Genomic DNA, 19323 nt, shown 5'->3' on the forward strand with positions numbered 1-19323 from the left:
ATACCTCTGGACCTACATATATATATATATATATATATATATATAATACGATCTCTCGCGGAGACACTTCAAAATTGTAAGGTAAAATGAAAAACTCCGCTTTGACATCACATTATTCTTTTATTTATAGTTGGACTGATTTGGCTACGGTATATCACAGTAAATAGATCGAACTTTTAGGTAGAGTTATACCGATCGCTAGCGAATTAACGGCGTGAACTTTATACATTTCCATATAACACCGTCTGTCTTTCTTCATTTCTGTTATAGCTTCATCTTCGAACGGAAGAAATGCGCTGTACGCTTTTTCATATAGAATATGTCCTACTCAGGAAGAGGGATATGTATAAAATCAGGCGCATAAATGCCATTACTTAATTAGTAAGGAAAACTTAAACTAAAGTTGCAACGATATTATGTATCTATATATTAAATCGAAAAATTTATTCTTATGTGCATTTCATCGCAAAGTAAGAATAAATGGAAGACTAACGGATGCTGTCATAATATAAAATTTGTTAAAATACGCAGTAGCCGAAATAATCGCAAATTGCTAAAGAACTCATTTTGAGAATTGACACGTTTACTGTCACTAATGATTCAAACAAGCCGCATAAAATTTTCGGCGCTCAAATTTCGAGCGCTTAAAAACAGAGACACAAGCGCAAATCATAGTTGGACGCGCCTGCACGTCGGTGATAATAAACATGTTAATTAATTTGAACTGATGCCATTTTAAACGAGAAGAAATAATCTCACGATACTTTATATGCCATACTTTATCCATACATTCAGCTCGATCGCACTGCGCATGATTGATCAATATAATAAGGAGTTCGCGCCGTTTAGGCTGCTCAACGATGCTCAATGTTAATAGTTTTTGTACATACATCTCTTACGTAAAAAACAATAAAAATGTCGCTGCATACAAACAGACAACGGTCCATAGACAAGTAAATATATATTCACATTTATAAACATATCTTTGACACATCTACGCAAATAAGCTGCACATGCGACAGTAATAAAACATCATCAGAGGCGACAGCTGCGTTTTTTTGGTTTCACGTTTAGATGTGGCTTGTGTTTTGTGTTTTGATCCATGCGTTAAGTTTTGCTTATAAATTAAACTGCTTCTATGATCTCTACCGGACTTGATATCTCTAACGTTACCAAGGAACGCGCGCGTGCGTGTCTTAACTTTAGTGCATGTTCTTTATTTGTAACGGACTGAAGTATAACTTATTTTATAGCTGCATGCACATCGATTACACCTCTAGTTAAAAACTATGGCGATAACATTCGTTTCAGAAATTTCTCTGGCGAGTATTCAGACTTTTTTTTTACTACCCGAACCGTGTAACTTCACTGCGATCTTTGGGTTTTCATGATAGTCGATGGTGCAACCAAATGGAAAAATAAATTTGTCTTGCGTCGGGTATAATAATGTTCAGGGAAGTGCCTATGGCAAGACATCAGACTCTCCAACAGTCATCTGTTACTGTCAAATCACGCCACGTAGCCCATCAGAAACGATATATAGAATATACATTCCGCATCTCTTTCTCTTGGCTATAATATAACATCAGATCTGTTTTCAACAAGCGTATATAGTATTTCTCTAATTATCATTATAACCATACACATTTCATAGTAAAAAGTTTAACAATAATGCAATTTCGTTGATCAATAACGAAAATGGTTTAATAAGAATAGTATGAAGATCATAATAGATAAAATTTATGATAAATTAGAAATTATAAAAAATAACAGTTGTACGAGGTAAATTATAGAATAGAGGCTAACAATCATAAAAATGCAAATAATAAATATTACGAGTATATAAGAAATTGCATTTTTAGACGCACGTATTAATTCATGGTTAATTATATCTGCCCGCAATGGTGCATCCATTTGACTGAACTGTATTGTGTGCCTGTCGAACGAGAAATAGAGAAAGCATGATGAACGAAGCGACGGATGCGTTTTTGTTTACATGCACATATTTACGTTTGCACAAATTTTACGTTTAACAAATACGTATTTCCTCTCGCAACAATAACACGAGTACGATTGTCTTCTTCCACGATCATGAAGAATCGAGCCTGACGGAATCCTCGGATTTATTATACGTAGAAGTGGCATATCAAGATTACCGAGATTGCTCGATGCACCGTTAAAGCTTCGCTTGCGCCGTGGAGAAGCTGATTACATGCACCAATTGACGTTCTGACGCGTGTGTTACTTGAGCGCGTCGACATTAGAACGTTAAAGGAAATGCCGATGCTTTCTCTCTCTCTTAAGACATTAAATAACCCCGGGATGTGCGGAGCGCAGTGACTGTATCTTAATGGCAAAACGCATTGCGTCTCGCATTCACGCGGTATCTTTCAACATGGATGGATAAAGTCGTAGAGCCGTATAGCCGCTAGGTCGCTCGAGACATTCAGACGGAAGCGACGAGGCGAATTATCGGAATTTAGAATATATGCGTTTTGTATAGCCAGACGAGATTCGCGCGACCCTCGTGCCTCAGCACTATCCTAATGTAAAGTCCACCGACCCCCTCGAGCGGCCGAATTCCCGGCTGCTCTTGACGCGGCTGCGGCTGCTGCTGTTGCGATTGCTCAGGCTGCTGCAACTGCGGCTTCTCCTTCCGTCGCTGTGCCTTTTCATCTTCTTGCCGCGCTGTTATCTCCATCTTTTGCTGTTGCATAAGCGACTCTTGGCGCGACACCTCCGCGAGTTGCGCTTTCTCACCTTGCATGCGCAGTTTTGCTCGCTCGTTTTTATCCAGCGGTTCTTGCAACTGCTTGCGTTTCTGTTGCTGTTCGTCTGCCTTCTGCAGTTGCGGCTGCTTATCGTCCACTTTTTGCTGTTGCTCTTTCGACGAACGTTTTGTCTCCTCTTTCTTTAGCTGCTCCATTTCCTTTTTCGACCGCGTAATTTGCTGCTGTTCCTCTTTCCCTTTTTCCAGTTTTCCTCGTGTTTCATGCTCCAGCTTTTGCTGCAACGGTTTCTCCTCTTGTTCTAGTTTTCGCTGCAACGTTTCCTCATCTCGTTCAAACTTGCGTCGCAGCTGCTCCTCCAATTCCACTTTACGCTGCAACAGCTGTTGTTCTTGTTGAAGTTTCCGTGTCTCTTTATCTTTCTCTATCTTCTGACGGACTTGCTGCTGTAAGTGACCTGGCTCCTTTTGTGGGCTCTTTCTTTGCGGCTGTATATCTTCTCGCTTCTGCTGTTCTTGCGGTTGACGCTGCGGCAGTTGATGCGCCTCCTGCTCCGCATGAGCACTGACATGAACCTGAACTTGAGATTCCTGTTCTTGCTGTTGCTCCTGCTGCTGCTGCTGCTGCGGTCGCTGTCGTTCTTTCTGTTCCCTTTCCTGCGCGATAACATCGTCTGCCGGCGTCGCTCTTTCGTCGGGGCCACGAATATCCTCGGTTCGTCGAGGCTCGTCCGAAACGGCCGCGGTCTGTGCGGCCGTGGCCTGAGGTTAGTTGCTACCATAATTTTGTTTCTGATCCCATCCAGAATTTTGTTTCTGATCCGATTCAGAATTTTGTTTCTGATCCGATCCAACGTCGGAGCCGCTCGAGCTCAAGGTCGTAATACTGCCTCCCGGATACGGATCCAACGACGACTGGACCGACATGCTGCGACCCTGTTTCTTCATTCTGTGGGGAGATAATCTTCTGGGGTCGACACTGGTTGGGTCTGCCTGCAACAAATTTTTTCATAAAGAAACTGATGGCGCAGTCACACCAAATCGTGTAAGACGTTTCATAATGCAGTTAACTGTGCCAACGGCATTTTTTTTGCAGTTTGAAACGAAATATATGGAAAAGCAACGCGCACCTGATAAGCCAATGCATTCATGATAATCTCCGGTGGCACTAATCCTAACGGATTCACTTCTTGCATCAACACGGTGGCCGGGATTTTGTGAAACTGGATGTACTCGATGAAATTACCAATTACATCTTTCAACGGTGTAAGTTGCTGGTTGTCGCAATACTTTTTACTCCACATTAGTGCGGCCTAAAAGTGAGAGAACATAGTTTGCGGAAATATCGTGTGAAAAAATGGCGAATAAATGTTGTTAACATATTTATGTCAGGCTTACTTGAAATTTCGTAAATTCATCTGCGCGTAGTTCTTCTCTAGCAAGGATCAAGCGGACGACGTGTTGCGGCAGTAATGTGAAGGATCCTAAATTCAGTACTTCATTTCCGTGCTCATCAACGAATTCCAGTACCTTCGTAAATAATTCCGTATTAATTTTAGATTAATTAGTTATAAAATTAAGCACTAAAGCTGATATCATAGAGAGAGAGAGAGAGAGAGAGAGAGAGAAAGAGAGAGCCTCTCTTTCTCTCTCTTTACAGTTAGATGCAAATTTACCTTTTGAACCAAAGTTTTTGTGCATTTATACTGAATATAACGCTCTGCTGATGCTAACAAAGCGCAGACCGTATCGACGGTTATACAACATTGAACAAAGCCCGAGCAGGCTCGTTTAAGTTCTTCCAATCCATAATAATCGGCAGCGTTCATTACTCCTGCGGAAAGAAAGTATTATCAACTATCGAAATCAAATTTCTTCATTCATTTATTACATTCAAAGACAAAATATCTAATGAGTACATAAAATTATCTTACAAACTTCTTCTTTATATGTGTTTAGATAGTGAAAATATCAGATAAGATATAATGACAGGAAATACTCGTCAGTAATGATTAATTCACGCGACAAATAATAGACATTCTAATTGGCTTGTTAGAGATATACATGTACTATATAAAGAATTGATTACCAAGCAAGGTCCTAGGCTGCAAAGTCACACATCCCGTATGAATGTACTCGATCAGCTGCCGGAAGACATCGGGCTCGAATTCCTCGATAATCAGCGTATGATGCTGATATGATTGTGGCTACGATACAAAAGTGAAATCTAAATATCTAAACGAGAAAACGGAGATGTTCAGATTCAAGCTTAAATGGAATACCCGTGCTAAGCGACTTGCATGGGAATCCAAGTAAAAGACTAGCGCAATAGTAAATCAAATTCACTAATTATGAGATAAGAAATTATATATTAGACAAGAGAAATATAATATATAGGTATTATATTTTTTTAATTAAGTGCAAAATTTTAGCTATTTTGTGCATCTAACATATTAAATAGAATAAATACTAGTATAACTAATAACCCAGCAAACATATTCAAGCGCTACGTCTGTTAATATCTTCTAAAGAAACTTGTATTTTCTACGTTCCGTTGAACATTCTATTATGTAACTTGTCTTTAAGATTTACGTGTTAATATCAATAATTACAACTTGTTCGCTTGGTTGAATTACGTGAATCAATATGATAGCTGAAATCGCTAAGTGAATACCGTAATCGTGCCAATCTACAACTATAATAAATTTGGCGACTACGAAAGAGAGTATAATTGAATCGATCATGCAGAAGTCCAAATATGGAATTAGCGCACAGTCCAGTCCATAATCGTATGAGTTACATATGTTTGAGTATACGACTCTCGAGAATCGTTCATCTCTCTTCGACGAGCAAAGGAACAATCAAGAGCGCTTATCCAAGTAAAAAGTCAAGGCAACGAAGAAACATCGACTTGTCAATACACAAATTTCAAGTGGTCTCCTACGAGAGCTCCTTTAAATGGTTTCGTGAGGCGAAATCGCAGTGCAGTGTACAGAAAAAAAAATCAATGAAGAGAAAAAAAGGAGTAATCAATTAGAAACATAGAGGGGAGGCAAGATACATGGGATGGAAAACGATTTTGATTTGTATGTAAAATTGTACGTTCAAAGTACCTCTTGGATGGGGGCCAGTTGCTGCGTGAACCCTGACCGCTACACGACACATACAAACGCACACTTACTATTTCTATCCTGATAAAAGTGGAAGATTCGTTTCAGCGACGGCCACGATAAATATGCAACGTATCCCGAAAGGAACGATAACATTGTCGCTTCAACAAAGCGTTTTGTATTTCGGCTAACTGAGATAGATATAACTTTCCTACTTAATATATTAATTAACAAAATAATGGAATCCAGTTGCAATATGTTTCCCTTAAATTAAAATTGCTCGATACAATGTAAAATTGACACGAACAATCGTTGGGCTTTGCATATCGAACGTGTTCGCCTCTTAATCTGAGAAATTGTCCATATCTATTTTATGTATGTGCTATTTACAAAATAATTATCGTCTCTTTCTGTCTTGCATTGCAATTAATATATACACGCATATATTGACTTGAAGGAAAATTGGAATAGGAGCTGCTATCTGTGATATCTTCTTCATTGCAATTTGATATATTGTGAATATTGCGCCATACTTATTTTTTTTTTTTTTTTCATTAGTCAATGTAAGCTATAAGTTCGTTAGTGATAAATTCTATGTTAACTTTTGTGTTAAGTACCTGTTGCGCAGCATTCTGTAAATTCAACAGCGGTTCGGAGCTGCGTTTAAGAAAGAGCCGTATTTTGTTTTCTCGCGCCGGCGGTTCTTTTTTACGTTGCGGGCTCGGAGTTTGATACAGCATTTTATGGAAGACTCTGTAAATTGAAAAAAGATAAAAATCTCTATTGTACTCGTTTGTCCCATGCGTATTAACTGGAAGATATTTTCTACACAAACTTGCTTCTGGCTGCAAGTACAGCTTTCACAGCGCAAACTGGCTCCCTGGTGTCACCGACGAGGAACGTCACGTCGCAGAGTTCCGGCATACTCGCCAAAAACTTCATGTCCTCGGCCAGGCCGGTTTTATTCTCGAAAGTCGAGTAATCCTCCTCGTCGGTCATCCCAGATCCTGAAGCCTCCGGCATCGGGCCCATGTCTTCCTGTTGTTTATTTCACGTTAAAAATAACGTTGAATCATCATAATTTCATTTTGGAATGTTTTTTTTGTCTTACTTAACTTCGATTTAATTATCTAATTCCGCTTATATAATAAATATGAAGATTGTTCTCACCGCGATAAGTATTAGAGTGTGCAATATTATTTACATTTATATATTTGTCATAAAACTGACATAGAAAAATTGCTCAATAAAATTATTATGTACACAAGTAGTGCGCAGGCTTCGATAAAAATACCATGGCCTTTTAATATTAATGCGCATTATACGAGGGGATTGTATAAAAAAAGCGACGCTCTCATCCATAAACTATTATTATTTAAAAGATAATTTTTGCCCTCCCTCCCTCCCCCGCTTTCCTCTATCGTTATGAGGTAATCTATAGTTCCAATACTTTTATTCAAGGCTAAATACGTGCACTATCAACAACTTGAAATAAACACTTCTCTTAGAAATTTTGCTTACGCTGTGGAGTGCATGCGGTTTTGTCGAGGAGAGAAAAATCTGCAAGCTCTGTTGTCGATAAAGCGTTTCTTCACTAAAGGACGTACTTTTCCTTATAACGCGTTTTCTACCTACAATGTAATTAACCTACTTGCTAAATTAAAAATTCGTTATCAAACTAGAAAAGTAACGCGGATATGCTTCTTAATTAATGCCGTCTCTATCGTCGTTACTTTTCAAATAACCGAGACAAATAATGAACATTTGTGAGAAACATACGCATGTATAGAAAGAATTATTCAGATCCTGTAACTCTTTTTCAATCTGGTCTTTGTTATACTATAGATACATAATTCTTTTTAGAATTAATTTTTGTATGTTTGTTTGTATGTTTGTATGTTTGTTTGTATATTTGTTTAAAAATATATGGATATAAGTAACTTATTATATTACTAAAAAAAATATCAGAATTAATTATTTTTATAAAAAAAGACTTCTTTCCAATAACTTTGATAAGTAATTGATTAATTAATTCTCTTACGTTTTGGAATGTTATTAAATTTGCAATAATTGCCAAAAATATTCAAGCGATAAAGTATTTAATTCGTGTTCTTCTCGCTTTTAATAATAGCCAGATTATTTGATGTAACAGTCAAATGTTCTAAATAATTATGCACAAGAAGATGTAATTATCTAACAGAGGATGAAAAGAAGAGAATAGCAAAGAGGGTTGGAGAAAAGTAAATGGGAAAAGAGTCTCAATAATGAAACGATCGAAGTGTTACCTGTTGCTTTGATCCCGGAGCCTCTTCGCTTGCCGGGCTGCTTTGGCCCCGAAAAAACACTTTTAACTCTCTTCTTAAATGTCGTCGGAAAAATCGACCGTTCGTTGAATCGAATGCACAAGAGAAAAAAACGGAAGATTAACTAATGTGAGAATGTAAGAATCGTGGAACACGCATTTGCAAAGACAAATGAGGCAATAAGAGCTGAATTGTCACGCGAAGATTAAACAGTTTTTCTCTCTCAATTAATATATATACGTAATATATTGATTGAGCACATCACACACACAACATATAATTTGGCACAAATCGAAAGTACAATCACAAATACAGTTGTCGAGAATTCAAATGCAGAATATAGATAAGGTGATTATACTTGGCAACGTCAAGCTAACGTGTAAAGTAGAAATTAATGCAAATTGCAAGGCAAAATTTATTAGACACTTTGACCGTAAGACAAGTACCTAGAGACCCGCGGTAACGAACTCGGGGAGCGATCGACGTCGCGGGATTGATCGCGGTGGTTTCCAGCACGCGTTTCCAACGAAACTGCCCGGACGAACGCCGCCCTTTTTCGCCGCGGAAGAGACTGGTGGTGATTTTGCCGCAGAGAACGACGCGCGTGAAACGTCTGTCCTGGCTGCCGTTCTCGTGAAAACTCGAGGGATACCGGACGCGTCGGGGGTTGCTGTCGCGAATGGATATACACTCGGAGAGAGAGAGCACACACAGGGCGAAGGCTCTAAGGCGAGCAAAGAGCTGGACAGACCCAGAGCTTCCCGTCGACGAGACGTCGGAAAGGCATCGCGGCGCCTGCGTCATGTGGGACGTCGACGCCACCCGCTTCTACGCCGGCTCGACCCGGAGGACTTTCTCCTTATCGGACGGGATAGTTTCAAGCGAAACGAATATCCTTGGACCGGGCGATTGAATATCGCTCGAGATCGAGAATTTTCAGTTCGTTTCGAGATGTTGCGTCACATACTTGTACTTTCGTTAATTCATGTCATTAGTCTCAATGTTTCGACAATACACTTTAATAAATTGTGATTAGCTTTCAGAAATTTCAATCTTGGACTTTTTACAGTCCTATGTACTATAAAATGTATAATCTCATATTTCGTCTTTTGCTTTAAAACATATATGTGACTTTTATCTTACATTTAATAACATAATAACTTTGTCTCTATAATTTTTCTGAGGGATAAAAGTTTTCATAATTCACACACTGAGCATGGACAATTTTATAATATAATGATATAGTTACGTAAAGATTCTAAAACACCTTCAATAAAAAGATTTATTAACTCCCATTGCTCCGTGAATTTTTCAGATGTGATTCTCAAATATCGATATTTTCAAGATATTGTGTATCACGATATTGTTTCCTTTAATGACCAATCAATAATGCGCGAATAAAAAATGAAGATAATGCGAATTCCCCCGTGATGTTTCGGCTCAATCCAGCAATATGGACTGGAATCATTCATGTTGTTGAAAAAGCTTCGTCTCACTTCGAGGCATTCCGCTATCCTTCTCTTCTAATCAATACTGGGCATCGCAACAAGTTGCAATGTGGCCGGAAGACGCGAAAAAAAACAGCCTGGATTTGATTCAATATATATTTATAGCTAGATATATTTATAAATATTCTTAACTTGATTTAAAATATTGCATGGCATGTAATAAAATTATATATATTATATGAGCAGATTTTATATACACACACTCAATAATAATTGCTTTTAAAAATGTAAACGATAATGTAATTACAAGCTTATGCATTTTAATTAATCTGATGTACTTTCCACTTTTCATTATATTTTTTACGTTAACTAAAGAGTAAAAATACTTTGAAATTTTTTCACAAAGGGGTAGTTTGCCATAAGTTAATTAATCCTAAAAAAAATTAATTTTCTTCATGAAAAAATTCGCAATTTAAAAACTCAGAATTAAATCATTTCTGAGCATGTACATTTCTAAAAATGTAATTCGAGACATTCGGGCTTCAAATCGCGCCGAAGCGACCCTCGCAGGACTTTTCCACCCTCGTTGCCCCCGAGTGGAGTCTCTCGGACAACGACGTGCGCCTCCTGCGACGACGACGACGCTTGCGCGAGAATAACGAGCGATTTCATTCTCGCTCGCGTAGCAGCCCCTCGATAATTGGTAAACGGTTCGATAAATAGGAGCGGCTGGTCGTAATGAGTCGGGAGCTTCATTAGCGGAGAAAATGTTCCCATGTCGGTTGGATCTAAAACATAAAGATACGCGCGTAGCCGCTGCCGCCTCTGTCCTAAAATTGCCAGGTCTGGCCGGAACGGCGCGGACGATCCCTCGTCCCGCGATTCCGTCACGAGGATTTTTCCGGTGTCGTTATTGATCCTTGCGGCGGGACCGCCTCGCCGTTTACCTTGCCCCTCGAAACAGCGAAACTCGTGGGTGGCTAGAATTGGGTCAAAGCTAAGCGAAAGCGTGTCACGTTCCATTTTCGCGCAGCGTTCTCTAAGCCCCGTAACGGAGTCCTATTTATACTCCCTCTTTCGAAAATATATCGCTTGGTACATTCGCTTCCATTACTGCAAAGATATTTCGTCATATACTTGTAGATCACATATTCTCCTGGTATACTACGACAGGGAAATTATGACGTAATAAAACTTAATTTAGGACATTAAGATTAGAATAGAAAAAAAGCACGAGGCAGGGTATTTTTAAAAACTATTAGTAACATAAAACAACATCGATTTATTCAACACAAATACTTGCACGTTATGATAGAGGTTTGTATTAATGATATAATAATGATAATAATATTCATATATACACGAAATAAGGCACGTCTGATATTATATTAATTAAATTGTGCGACGAGAGCGCCGTGCGCAGGGAACATGCGTCTTTCTTCTCCGGCGGTCGCGCGTTAGTCACGTTTATAATTACTATCAATCGTCTTCGTCCCTTACGATATGCAACGTCCTTACCAAATGTAGAAAATGTCGTATATATAATCTGTATAAACGATTCTGTCGATCTGCACTCGCGCTCGCGCGTCTGCTCGCGTCGGACCATTATGAACGAATCGCGAGGCGGATTCTCGCATTCATGCAAGATTATCCACGACTTGCACAATCACACTCCCTAAGCTATTCAACTGTGTCTCGTGTCTCGCATTGGCAAAATTGCGGCTTCGAGAACCTCGATTAATTCTAAAATGAGAATCGCTAGTTAGTCGTGTCTCTAATTAAGCACGCACTCGTACGCGGGCCAGCGCTCGCTGCTTTCACTTTCTCTCTTCCTCTGCGAATTCTTTTCCGAAATTAAACGTATTTAACGCATTCACACGGCCGCGGCTAATTACCACGCGAAATCGCAAACCCGGTTCGCGTCGTCGCATCAAAATTACAGCCGCGTAAATCCCTCAATTTTTAATATGACTCTTGAACATCTTATTCGGCTGATTTAACAGAGCAATGTACGCTTTTTCATAATTTCCGTCAAGAAAAAGTTCCATTTGTGATATTTAAATTTTCTTCGCTACATTTCTTCACATATAAAATTTACAATTATATATATATATATATATATATATATATATATATATATATATAATGTAACAAAGAGAAAAAAAGGGAATAAAGTTGTATCACATGATCAGATTCGTAGAAGAATTAATGATAAATACGAGTCAGTGCTTTTACAATTGTCAATTTCACTTTTTCATTACGCATTTCTGCACATAGCGGTACTTATGATTTTGTTGGCACGCAAAAATCATTTTGAAATATAAATATCTAAAGAATTTCAATAAAATTATTAAACCACATGCCCCTAATTTTAAATTAAACCTTTCTCAGGCAAACACGTTATAAATTTTTAAACACGTAACTAACAGGTAAAGATCCGTTAATGTATTTTAGATTTAAACCTTATTTTTATACGAAGACTGTATTATTCGCGTCAATTCTTAATCGCGCTCGTATAGTGATATGTAGCTAAAATTATAAGAAACGATTCGTGTTTCCTTATAAAAGTGTACTTTTCACGACGTGTCCGCTAGCAAATTTACACGGTCAAATTAATCGCTGATTCACGATCGCGAGTCGTTCGCAGCCGTCGAAAGCGAAGATGATCCGCTTACGATCAATAACTCATACACGTTCACACACTTAGTAACACTCTCTTAGATCTACTTAGGCGCTACTTACGTTCTCTGAACTGGCATCAAGATATTGTATCTTACACGAATGTATTATACAAATAGAATCAAACAATTAGTCTCTGGAATGTTTTTGCCGCTCTTTTCCTCTGCGCGTCCCTAATTAAACCTACGCGAGTTATCTAAATTAAAAACTAAAAAGAAAATATAATTCTCTTTTTGTTACGCGAAACGTCGCCGTCTTCGTCTCGGCGAGTCTGGAATGTAGACTTTATCTCCGAAGAGACAGCAGGAGACTATAAGCGATTGACAAATGCCATCGCGGATAATCGAATCGTCGATTAGGGATACGACGTCTGACGATTTCTTTAACGTGAGGAATGTGACGTTAGAGAGTGATTGATTGAAATTATTGCATTCGTCTTCGAAATACTTCTCGAATACCGAAAGATGCGTGATTAAGAATAACTTGAAAGTAAACCATCGGATGGTTATAAGATGCATGCTATCTTGTGAGCCGTTGCGTGAGAACAATGCAAATTATTCAAACGCAATTTGCGTTAAAGGAGTTATAATTCTCCTCGCGTATTTCCCTCGAACTCGCACATGGCACTCCAAGAGATAGCAGAAGGGTACGACTGCGCGGATATCGTCTAATGCGATCTCCTGAAATCATTCGGTACACGCAACTACATGTTTTCATTAACGGCGGTGCGCGTTCGTCATCTTAACTGCACCGGAGTTCGTCCCCGGTTACAGCGACCTTAGGATGGGAGTATTTTAAATTTGGCACTTGACCTTCCTAAAGGATAAGCTACGCTCAGACTCGTCGAAGACATTCTGCGGTTCGTTCTCGAAAATTGCCGGCGCCGTAACACAGAGGGAGAAAGAAAAATAATTCGCTATTCGTTATTCAGACGAATAATCGACGATTCGCCCGCAGGGATAGACACGACGCGTCGTTCCTGTGATAGCATCGAGCATCCCGCTTCTCCTTTGATCCTCGTGGAAGCGCAAATGATCAGCGAACGAAAGTGACGATCGAGAGCTAATTCGATGGTCGATACGATCACGTTCGTCCACGACCACGTCCGCGGGCCAATCTCTCGTAATACTCTTAATACTTAGGGCTACAACATCCCAGGCAACACCTCAAATCATAATCGGTTCGAGTGGTGCTCGGAACTTATTCTAATTAAATGCAGTTTCTCGAGTACAAAATTTTCTAAGTATATTATTCTCGCAAACATTCCGTTGCGTCGACCAATCTTCCGCTTTGTATTATACGCTTCGAGTTCGCCGATAAGAGGTCGATGGATCCTTTCGTCCTTGACAGTCGTTTCACGACGAATATCGAGGAAACGCGTGGAGTTTGGAGTCGGTCCACCAAGCGATCCCGAACGGTTTTCCGCGGGAATCATTTTTGCGATTTCTTGCGGAATCCGCGGGATTTATCTGCCAAAGCGGGTCTTGGCGATCGAGTACCGTTTCCCTGGCAGCCAAGATCCGTCGCCGCGCTCGGGACCGTGACCGCGATTGTGCGAATGACGACGCGAGAAAGCGCGGTATCACAGCTTCGATGGGTCATAATTCTCGAAGGACCATCTCTGTCTCGGGGCATTGGTCGAGCATTCCTCCATCACCAGTTGCTGCTTGTTCTCCGTGATCGCCAGACACTTGTCGCTGCTACCGTGCCTGATATGATTAGTCTAGAAACAAAAGAACGAGAGAGGCGACTTGAGTTTCTCTTCGAAGAGCAATTTAAGGCCGGTATTTTCACAGTCAGATTTTATATGTACGATCGTCTTGAGTTTATCTTTAGGATACGCCAATGCCAATGAAACGAGTCATACGGCATCTAAAGAAAAACTCGAGACGATTTTAAATATAAGATCTGACTGCATGAATACCGTACTAAATCGAGGATCAAGGATTAGCTTTATAAACTATTTGCTAGCTGAATTATTTGATTTAATCTTGAGATTTGCTCATGGATTAGCAAGAGAATGTTTCGAGGACGATTCATCACCTGAGGATTGTAGATCCATTGTTGATTCCCTTTACTTCCGTGGCAAGGATAGAGAATAACGTCGCTGCCGCTGTAGTCCAGGCACGACTCGTCTCGGCGGATTTCGCCCGTCTTGCTGAGCATCCAGTACTGCGACAAACGATCTCGATTAATATCTCCTAGGAATCACGGACTTGTTTGCGGCCAACGCGCGATTCTGACAGACGCCATTACGAAAAAAAAAAAAATTTGCACGAACAATCGGTCGAAAAAAGAGAGAGAATTTAATAAAATTCATATTAACACACGGGGATATTTCGTTATTGCAAAAATGTAAAAAAACTCAAATCGAAAGGCAGTTAATATGTATAAATTCCTCTCGATGTGTTTCACAAAGCACTCGCGCCCGTATTATCGCCAGTCCGCCGTCGAAACAATGATATTCACGAAATCGGGGAATATATCGGCGAAACGTAAATCGCGGCAAATGCAAAAACGTAAAATCGTTCGATCCGCACGTTTAATCTGTCGCATTGCGTGCTCGCGGGATGTGAAAATAAGCGTGACGTATCCCACCGGTGCGTGTATTATCATGAGCGCGGTGACCGCGGACGCGGATTTTCGCGTTACAGGACCGGCGTCCCCGATCGATTGCACGCGCCGCTTGTAAAATAACTTGTCCCGCGGACGATCGTGTTAACATGATCGAGCGCGTGCGACCAACAGTTATTTACCGCGGCGATGCGCCGCGCCGGCGCCGGTCCGCACGAAGGCGAACACGCGCGGCGGATCGGAGGCGCGTCAAAGCGATCCGGTGCGCGTAATGAGCGCCGGTCGACCGATAATTGAATCCGATGGTCCTCGAAATTGCGCTATTGCGCTTATCTGACCGGACGCCACGCCGCGCCGGTCGTTGCCGTTTGGGCAATTCCAGCTGCCTGGAGTGGCCAGCGCGCGCGCCGAACCCAGCGTGTGTCGCTCATAAAATCCCACCCCAGACAGCGCCAGGTACAAAATCGAAATATAATCTTTAAGACATCTTTAAGACGCCTTATGTCCTGATTTTGGACATGCGTGCTGTCTAGGACGGAAACTCGACGTACTGATCGCCGAAGCGAGATTCAGAAACGCGAATCCGTGCCGGCGTCCGCTAAAGCCGCGAGAGTTCATTTCAGGGAAAACGTTTAGAAAAAAACACGAGAGACGGATGGATAACGCGATAAATGAACGCATTATAATTCGCGCGGTCATAATTATCACTAATTTAATACGGCGAGCGGGCGCGGAATTGGGACTGCGGCTGTCAGAACCTGTCCGGTCGACAATATAGTTGTTTCGAAGTGCTTTACAAGTATAATTAGGGGATAGTGGGTATATACGGGGGATACCGAGAAGCAAGCATTCACCGCACACATGTATCATCAAGCATCATTAGCCATATGGACGACCCGCGTTCCATTCTGCCTGAAACTCTCACTCAAATCAGAGTACATTATGTCGCGCTGTCTGAAGTATAATACAAAGGTGTTACGTGTTATCTGACGCGCATCGCTTTGTTATATCTCGCATGCTTGTCCGTATGGTGTAACCGCGGTACTTCTTGCACGTTGTAGAAAAAAAAAAGAGACCGAGATTCGAAAATGACCGACGGCGATTATGATGAAGCCTCGCGAGAAACGCGCGTTTATCGGTGCACGTTATGTACAGCTTCGTACGATTACAGCGTGACATGACGCGACGTTTATATGATGATCTCCGAGCATGATAATAATTCTATGTATACAGCAGAGAGAGAGAGAGATAGCGAGGGTCCAGGCATACGCATTGTAGTGTCCCTGTAAACCGACCAGCCGGCGACCGCAACGGCTATCTCTCGCGATGCACTTGCCACTCCATCCGATGATACACGATTATTCATCTTCCATCATCCGCGATCACCGACCGATCCCGAATTCAGCGATGCGCGGTATCCCCGGCGCTGCGTCTCTTCCCCCATGCCCCCCATGATCGCGACTTTATCAGTGTCACGCGGATGATGACCGAAAGCGTAATTGCCGTGAAACCGCGGCTTAATTGCGAGGGTAAACAGCTAAATTAAAGCGGGCGCTTTACCGGGCTAAGCAAGCACCGCCCGACTGATTGTGTTTTTGGTTGTAACCGGTCGCCACGGTTGTTAAACGCCGGCATTTCGGTATTTGGCGCGTCCGTGCGCGTTGTTTGTACGTGAAAGACAGGAAAACGCACGTGTGTGTGGGACGCGCGCTCCGGTTCGTGTGGGGCTTTAATAACAGACCAGGCAATCGACCGAACGAGTGCAAGAAACAAGATAAAGCGCGGATTTACACGGTACGCTCGAGTTCTGTCGAGTGGAGCGCGAGCGTAAGCTCGCTAATAAATAAACGGAGGTCGCTGATGAAATTGCCGCCGTTGTTTGCCGCGCGTGTAATCGCTGTATTGTCATCGATGTAGGTAAAAGAGATGCAAAAAAGACGTTGGACGGTTATATCTGATTCGTGTGCTACATCTATTTGCGTAATTTTATCGGACCAATTACCAAGTTTTCGTCTGGAGAGTTAAAATTGTACGATAAAATGTAATGTACAAAAGATGAAGTTTACATTGTGAAAAGATAAAAAAAAAAAATGGATAGAAATGGATAAAAATGTTTAATGTGCATGCGTTTAGGATATTTGCGCCTAGATGCTCTCTCACTCTTGTTCGTGGGAGTTACGGGATCCCAAATCGGTGATTAAAATCTAAGCCTACTATATCAATGTGAGAAATGATGATAACACAGTAAGAAACCGTGCCAAAAGGCAGCGATTGGGGTCATCTCACAGAAGGGGCAGTAGAGACATGGATTGATGAGCACCTGCACCAGATTAGCGACGCCACTAATCGCGGTCGAAACGCAGGGCGATTAGTGCCGAGTTAGCGTGCACGCGAGCGCACATGCGTTCCAAGGATCAGCTTTTACAAGTCGCGTAGATTTACGACCCCGTAACCAGATATTAGATCAGAGATACGCCTGTCACACCCATCTATCGAACGATTAGGAAAGCCTCGAAAGATTTAATACGTATGAATGTCCATTAGTTGAGCGATTTACAATTGCTTTTAGTTATGAAAAGTTGTTGAAAATTCGATCAGGCTTCGCGGATGTACCTGATTGCCGCCTTGAAGGTGACAGGGATACAAGCCCACCGGCTGATGCAGGTCTTCGGTTTTCCCTGATGAATCTATACACATTCTGCTAGCGATTTGCCGTATCTGCGTTAGAATTCAAGAGAAATGTACACGGTTACTCTCGGTAGGCAGGTGAAAGACTCGCCGCGGCGTCGCTCGTCCAACGGCATTTCGCGCGAGAGCGCACGATTTTATCTTTCTTCGCCGTCTATTCGAGAATATCCAAGCAACCGGAAGCGCGAACACACACACACATGGCATGGCACGAGCGCGAGTACGATTAGGCACTCGGTCGTCATTGGGGTAACGATAACGGGTAGATATCACCGATGAGACGGAAACTCGATTTTCTAGTAATTTGGTATGTAGCTTCGATTATAGCTTTGCAATGGAATTATGGGACGCACATTTCGAAATGAACGATACATGTACGTTGTTTATTCACGCAGGATTATACGATAATAATTAGGCTATAGATACCGGCGGTCCGCAGCGACTAACAAGCGTTGTCGCTGTAATGTGGCCGAAGGCCAAAACGGTCGCTCTTTATATAGGACAATCGTAAATTTTACAGAAATAACTAGCTTTTAATAAAAAAGTAAAAGCGAATAGGATGAATTAAACAATATACTGTAGAAGAAACCCATTTTTATTAGCACGTAGTATAAAAGGAATATATTCCTTTAACATATAACATATATCCACTAACATATATGAATTTAAAAAAAGCAACAATTCGTCTAGTTGCATCAGTTGACATATATTTTCAAACTAATTATCATTCAAACATGTATAATAATTGCTTTGGAAAACTATCAAATACACTTTTTAATTTTAATCATTGTTCCTTCGAAGAATTTTAGCTAAATTTCTCTCACAGCTGAGATCTTCTGAATATTTATATATCACTGAGCTATGCAATCAGCATAAATTTTCGATCCTTTTATCAGATAAATTTAGAAATGTACTTTTTCTTTTGCATATGCAAACAGACCTTTTAGACTAATATTTGATTCATTTCATTCCGTCCATTTGCTAACAAAATAAAAGTCTATCTAGTTTCAGTAATTTTCCGATTGTCATCTTGTACCTATATCGAGCGGGATATGTTGCAAATATAGATAATTTGGTCGTTCACACCGCATTAAATTCTGTACTACTTAATACCTTGATTTATGCTTTATAATTCAATTTATAAATCGACAAATCGTATTAATCGAAATTTGATTACTTACAAAATCTTCTATTTCTATCGCGCATATTAATTTTGACACCGCGATGTAATAAAGCACGCTTACTCTGCAGTGAATATACTGCCGTAGCAAGCATTCGATGTCTCGAAATATAGAGTCAACACGTAGTTCCAAACGCCAGCGACAGCGAGGAGAACTTTGAGGCCGAACGTAAAAATCAAACCAAATTCAACAAAAATCGTGTTTCCGTTTTCAACTTTGCGCACGTACAACAGTTTCACACATCAAGCACGAACAGGCGTTTTCACAGGACAATGTGTTTTGTGGTCAAGGAAATTTTTTTCGGGGCGGATGTCTATTGTACCTGATTTCCACCCTGTCGATGACAGGGATATAGTCCACATGGTTTGTGCAAATCGGCCTTGCGAGCGGGCGAGTCCAGACAGGTGTTGCCGCCCTCGCCGAGATTTCGGACCTGTTTGTTGTTAGTAATTTTTTCGGACATTAGCGTGTATCCATTGCACCGTTAGTAATACCCAAGAATATATGTACATATTAATAAACAGATTACTGAAACAACGTCAGCGGCGTGGCATTTGGACATTTCTGTTTCACATTTACATTTCCTTTCGACTTGACATTTCATCACGGAAC

The 19323-nt window shown here is 40.8% G+C and overlaps 2 protein-coding genes across 5 annotated transcripts in view; both read right to left on the reverse strand.

Annotated features, from left to right (window-relative positions):
- Positions 1-100: 100 nt before the first annotated feature.
- LOC143894478 (uncharacterized) lies at positions 101-8952 on the reverse strand. The gene is given in 10 exon segments (XM_077400778.1): positions 101-3721; positions 3859-4041; positions 4127-4258; positions 4405-4562; positions 4818-4935; positions 5842-5880; positions 6456-6591; positions 6674-6876; positions 8124-8227; positions 8588-8952. Coding segments are annotated over 10 exon segments (2673 nt in total). The 5' UTR covers positions 8946-8952; the 3' UTR covers positions 101-2479.
- Positions 8953-10851: 1899 nt separating this feature from the next.
- Positions 10852-19323, reverse strand: part of Pgant9 (polypeptide N-acetylgalactosaminyltransferase 9) — a 193850-nt gene continuing 185378 nt past the window's right edge. For 3 of the 4 annotated variants that reach the window (XM_077400774.1, XM_077400773.1, XM_077400775.1), the window contains 3 exons: positions 19034-19144; positions 14312-14440; positions 10852-13991 (listed from right to left, as the gene is read on the reverse strand). In XM_077400774.1, the coding sequence (XP_077256900.1) occupies positions 13851-13991; positions 14312-14440; positions 19034-19144 (381 nt within the window). In that variant the 3' untranslated portion in view covers positions 10852-13850. Of the gene's footprint in view, positions 13992-14311; positions 14441-17455; positions 17561-19033; positions 19145-19323 lie in introns of all 4 variants that reach the window. The other variant, XM_077400776.1, reaches the window with a different exon arrangement.

This window comes from Temnothorax americanus, unplaced genomic scaffold (assembly GCF_048541705.1).
Source record: "Temnothorax americanus isolate GAGA-0224 unplaced genomic scaffold, ASM4854170v1 Scaffold14, whole genome shotgun sequence".
NCBI classification, from domain to species: Eukaryota; Metazoa; Arthropoda; class Insecta; order Hymenoptera; family Formicidae; genus Temnothorax; species Temnothorax americanus.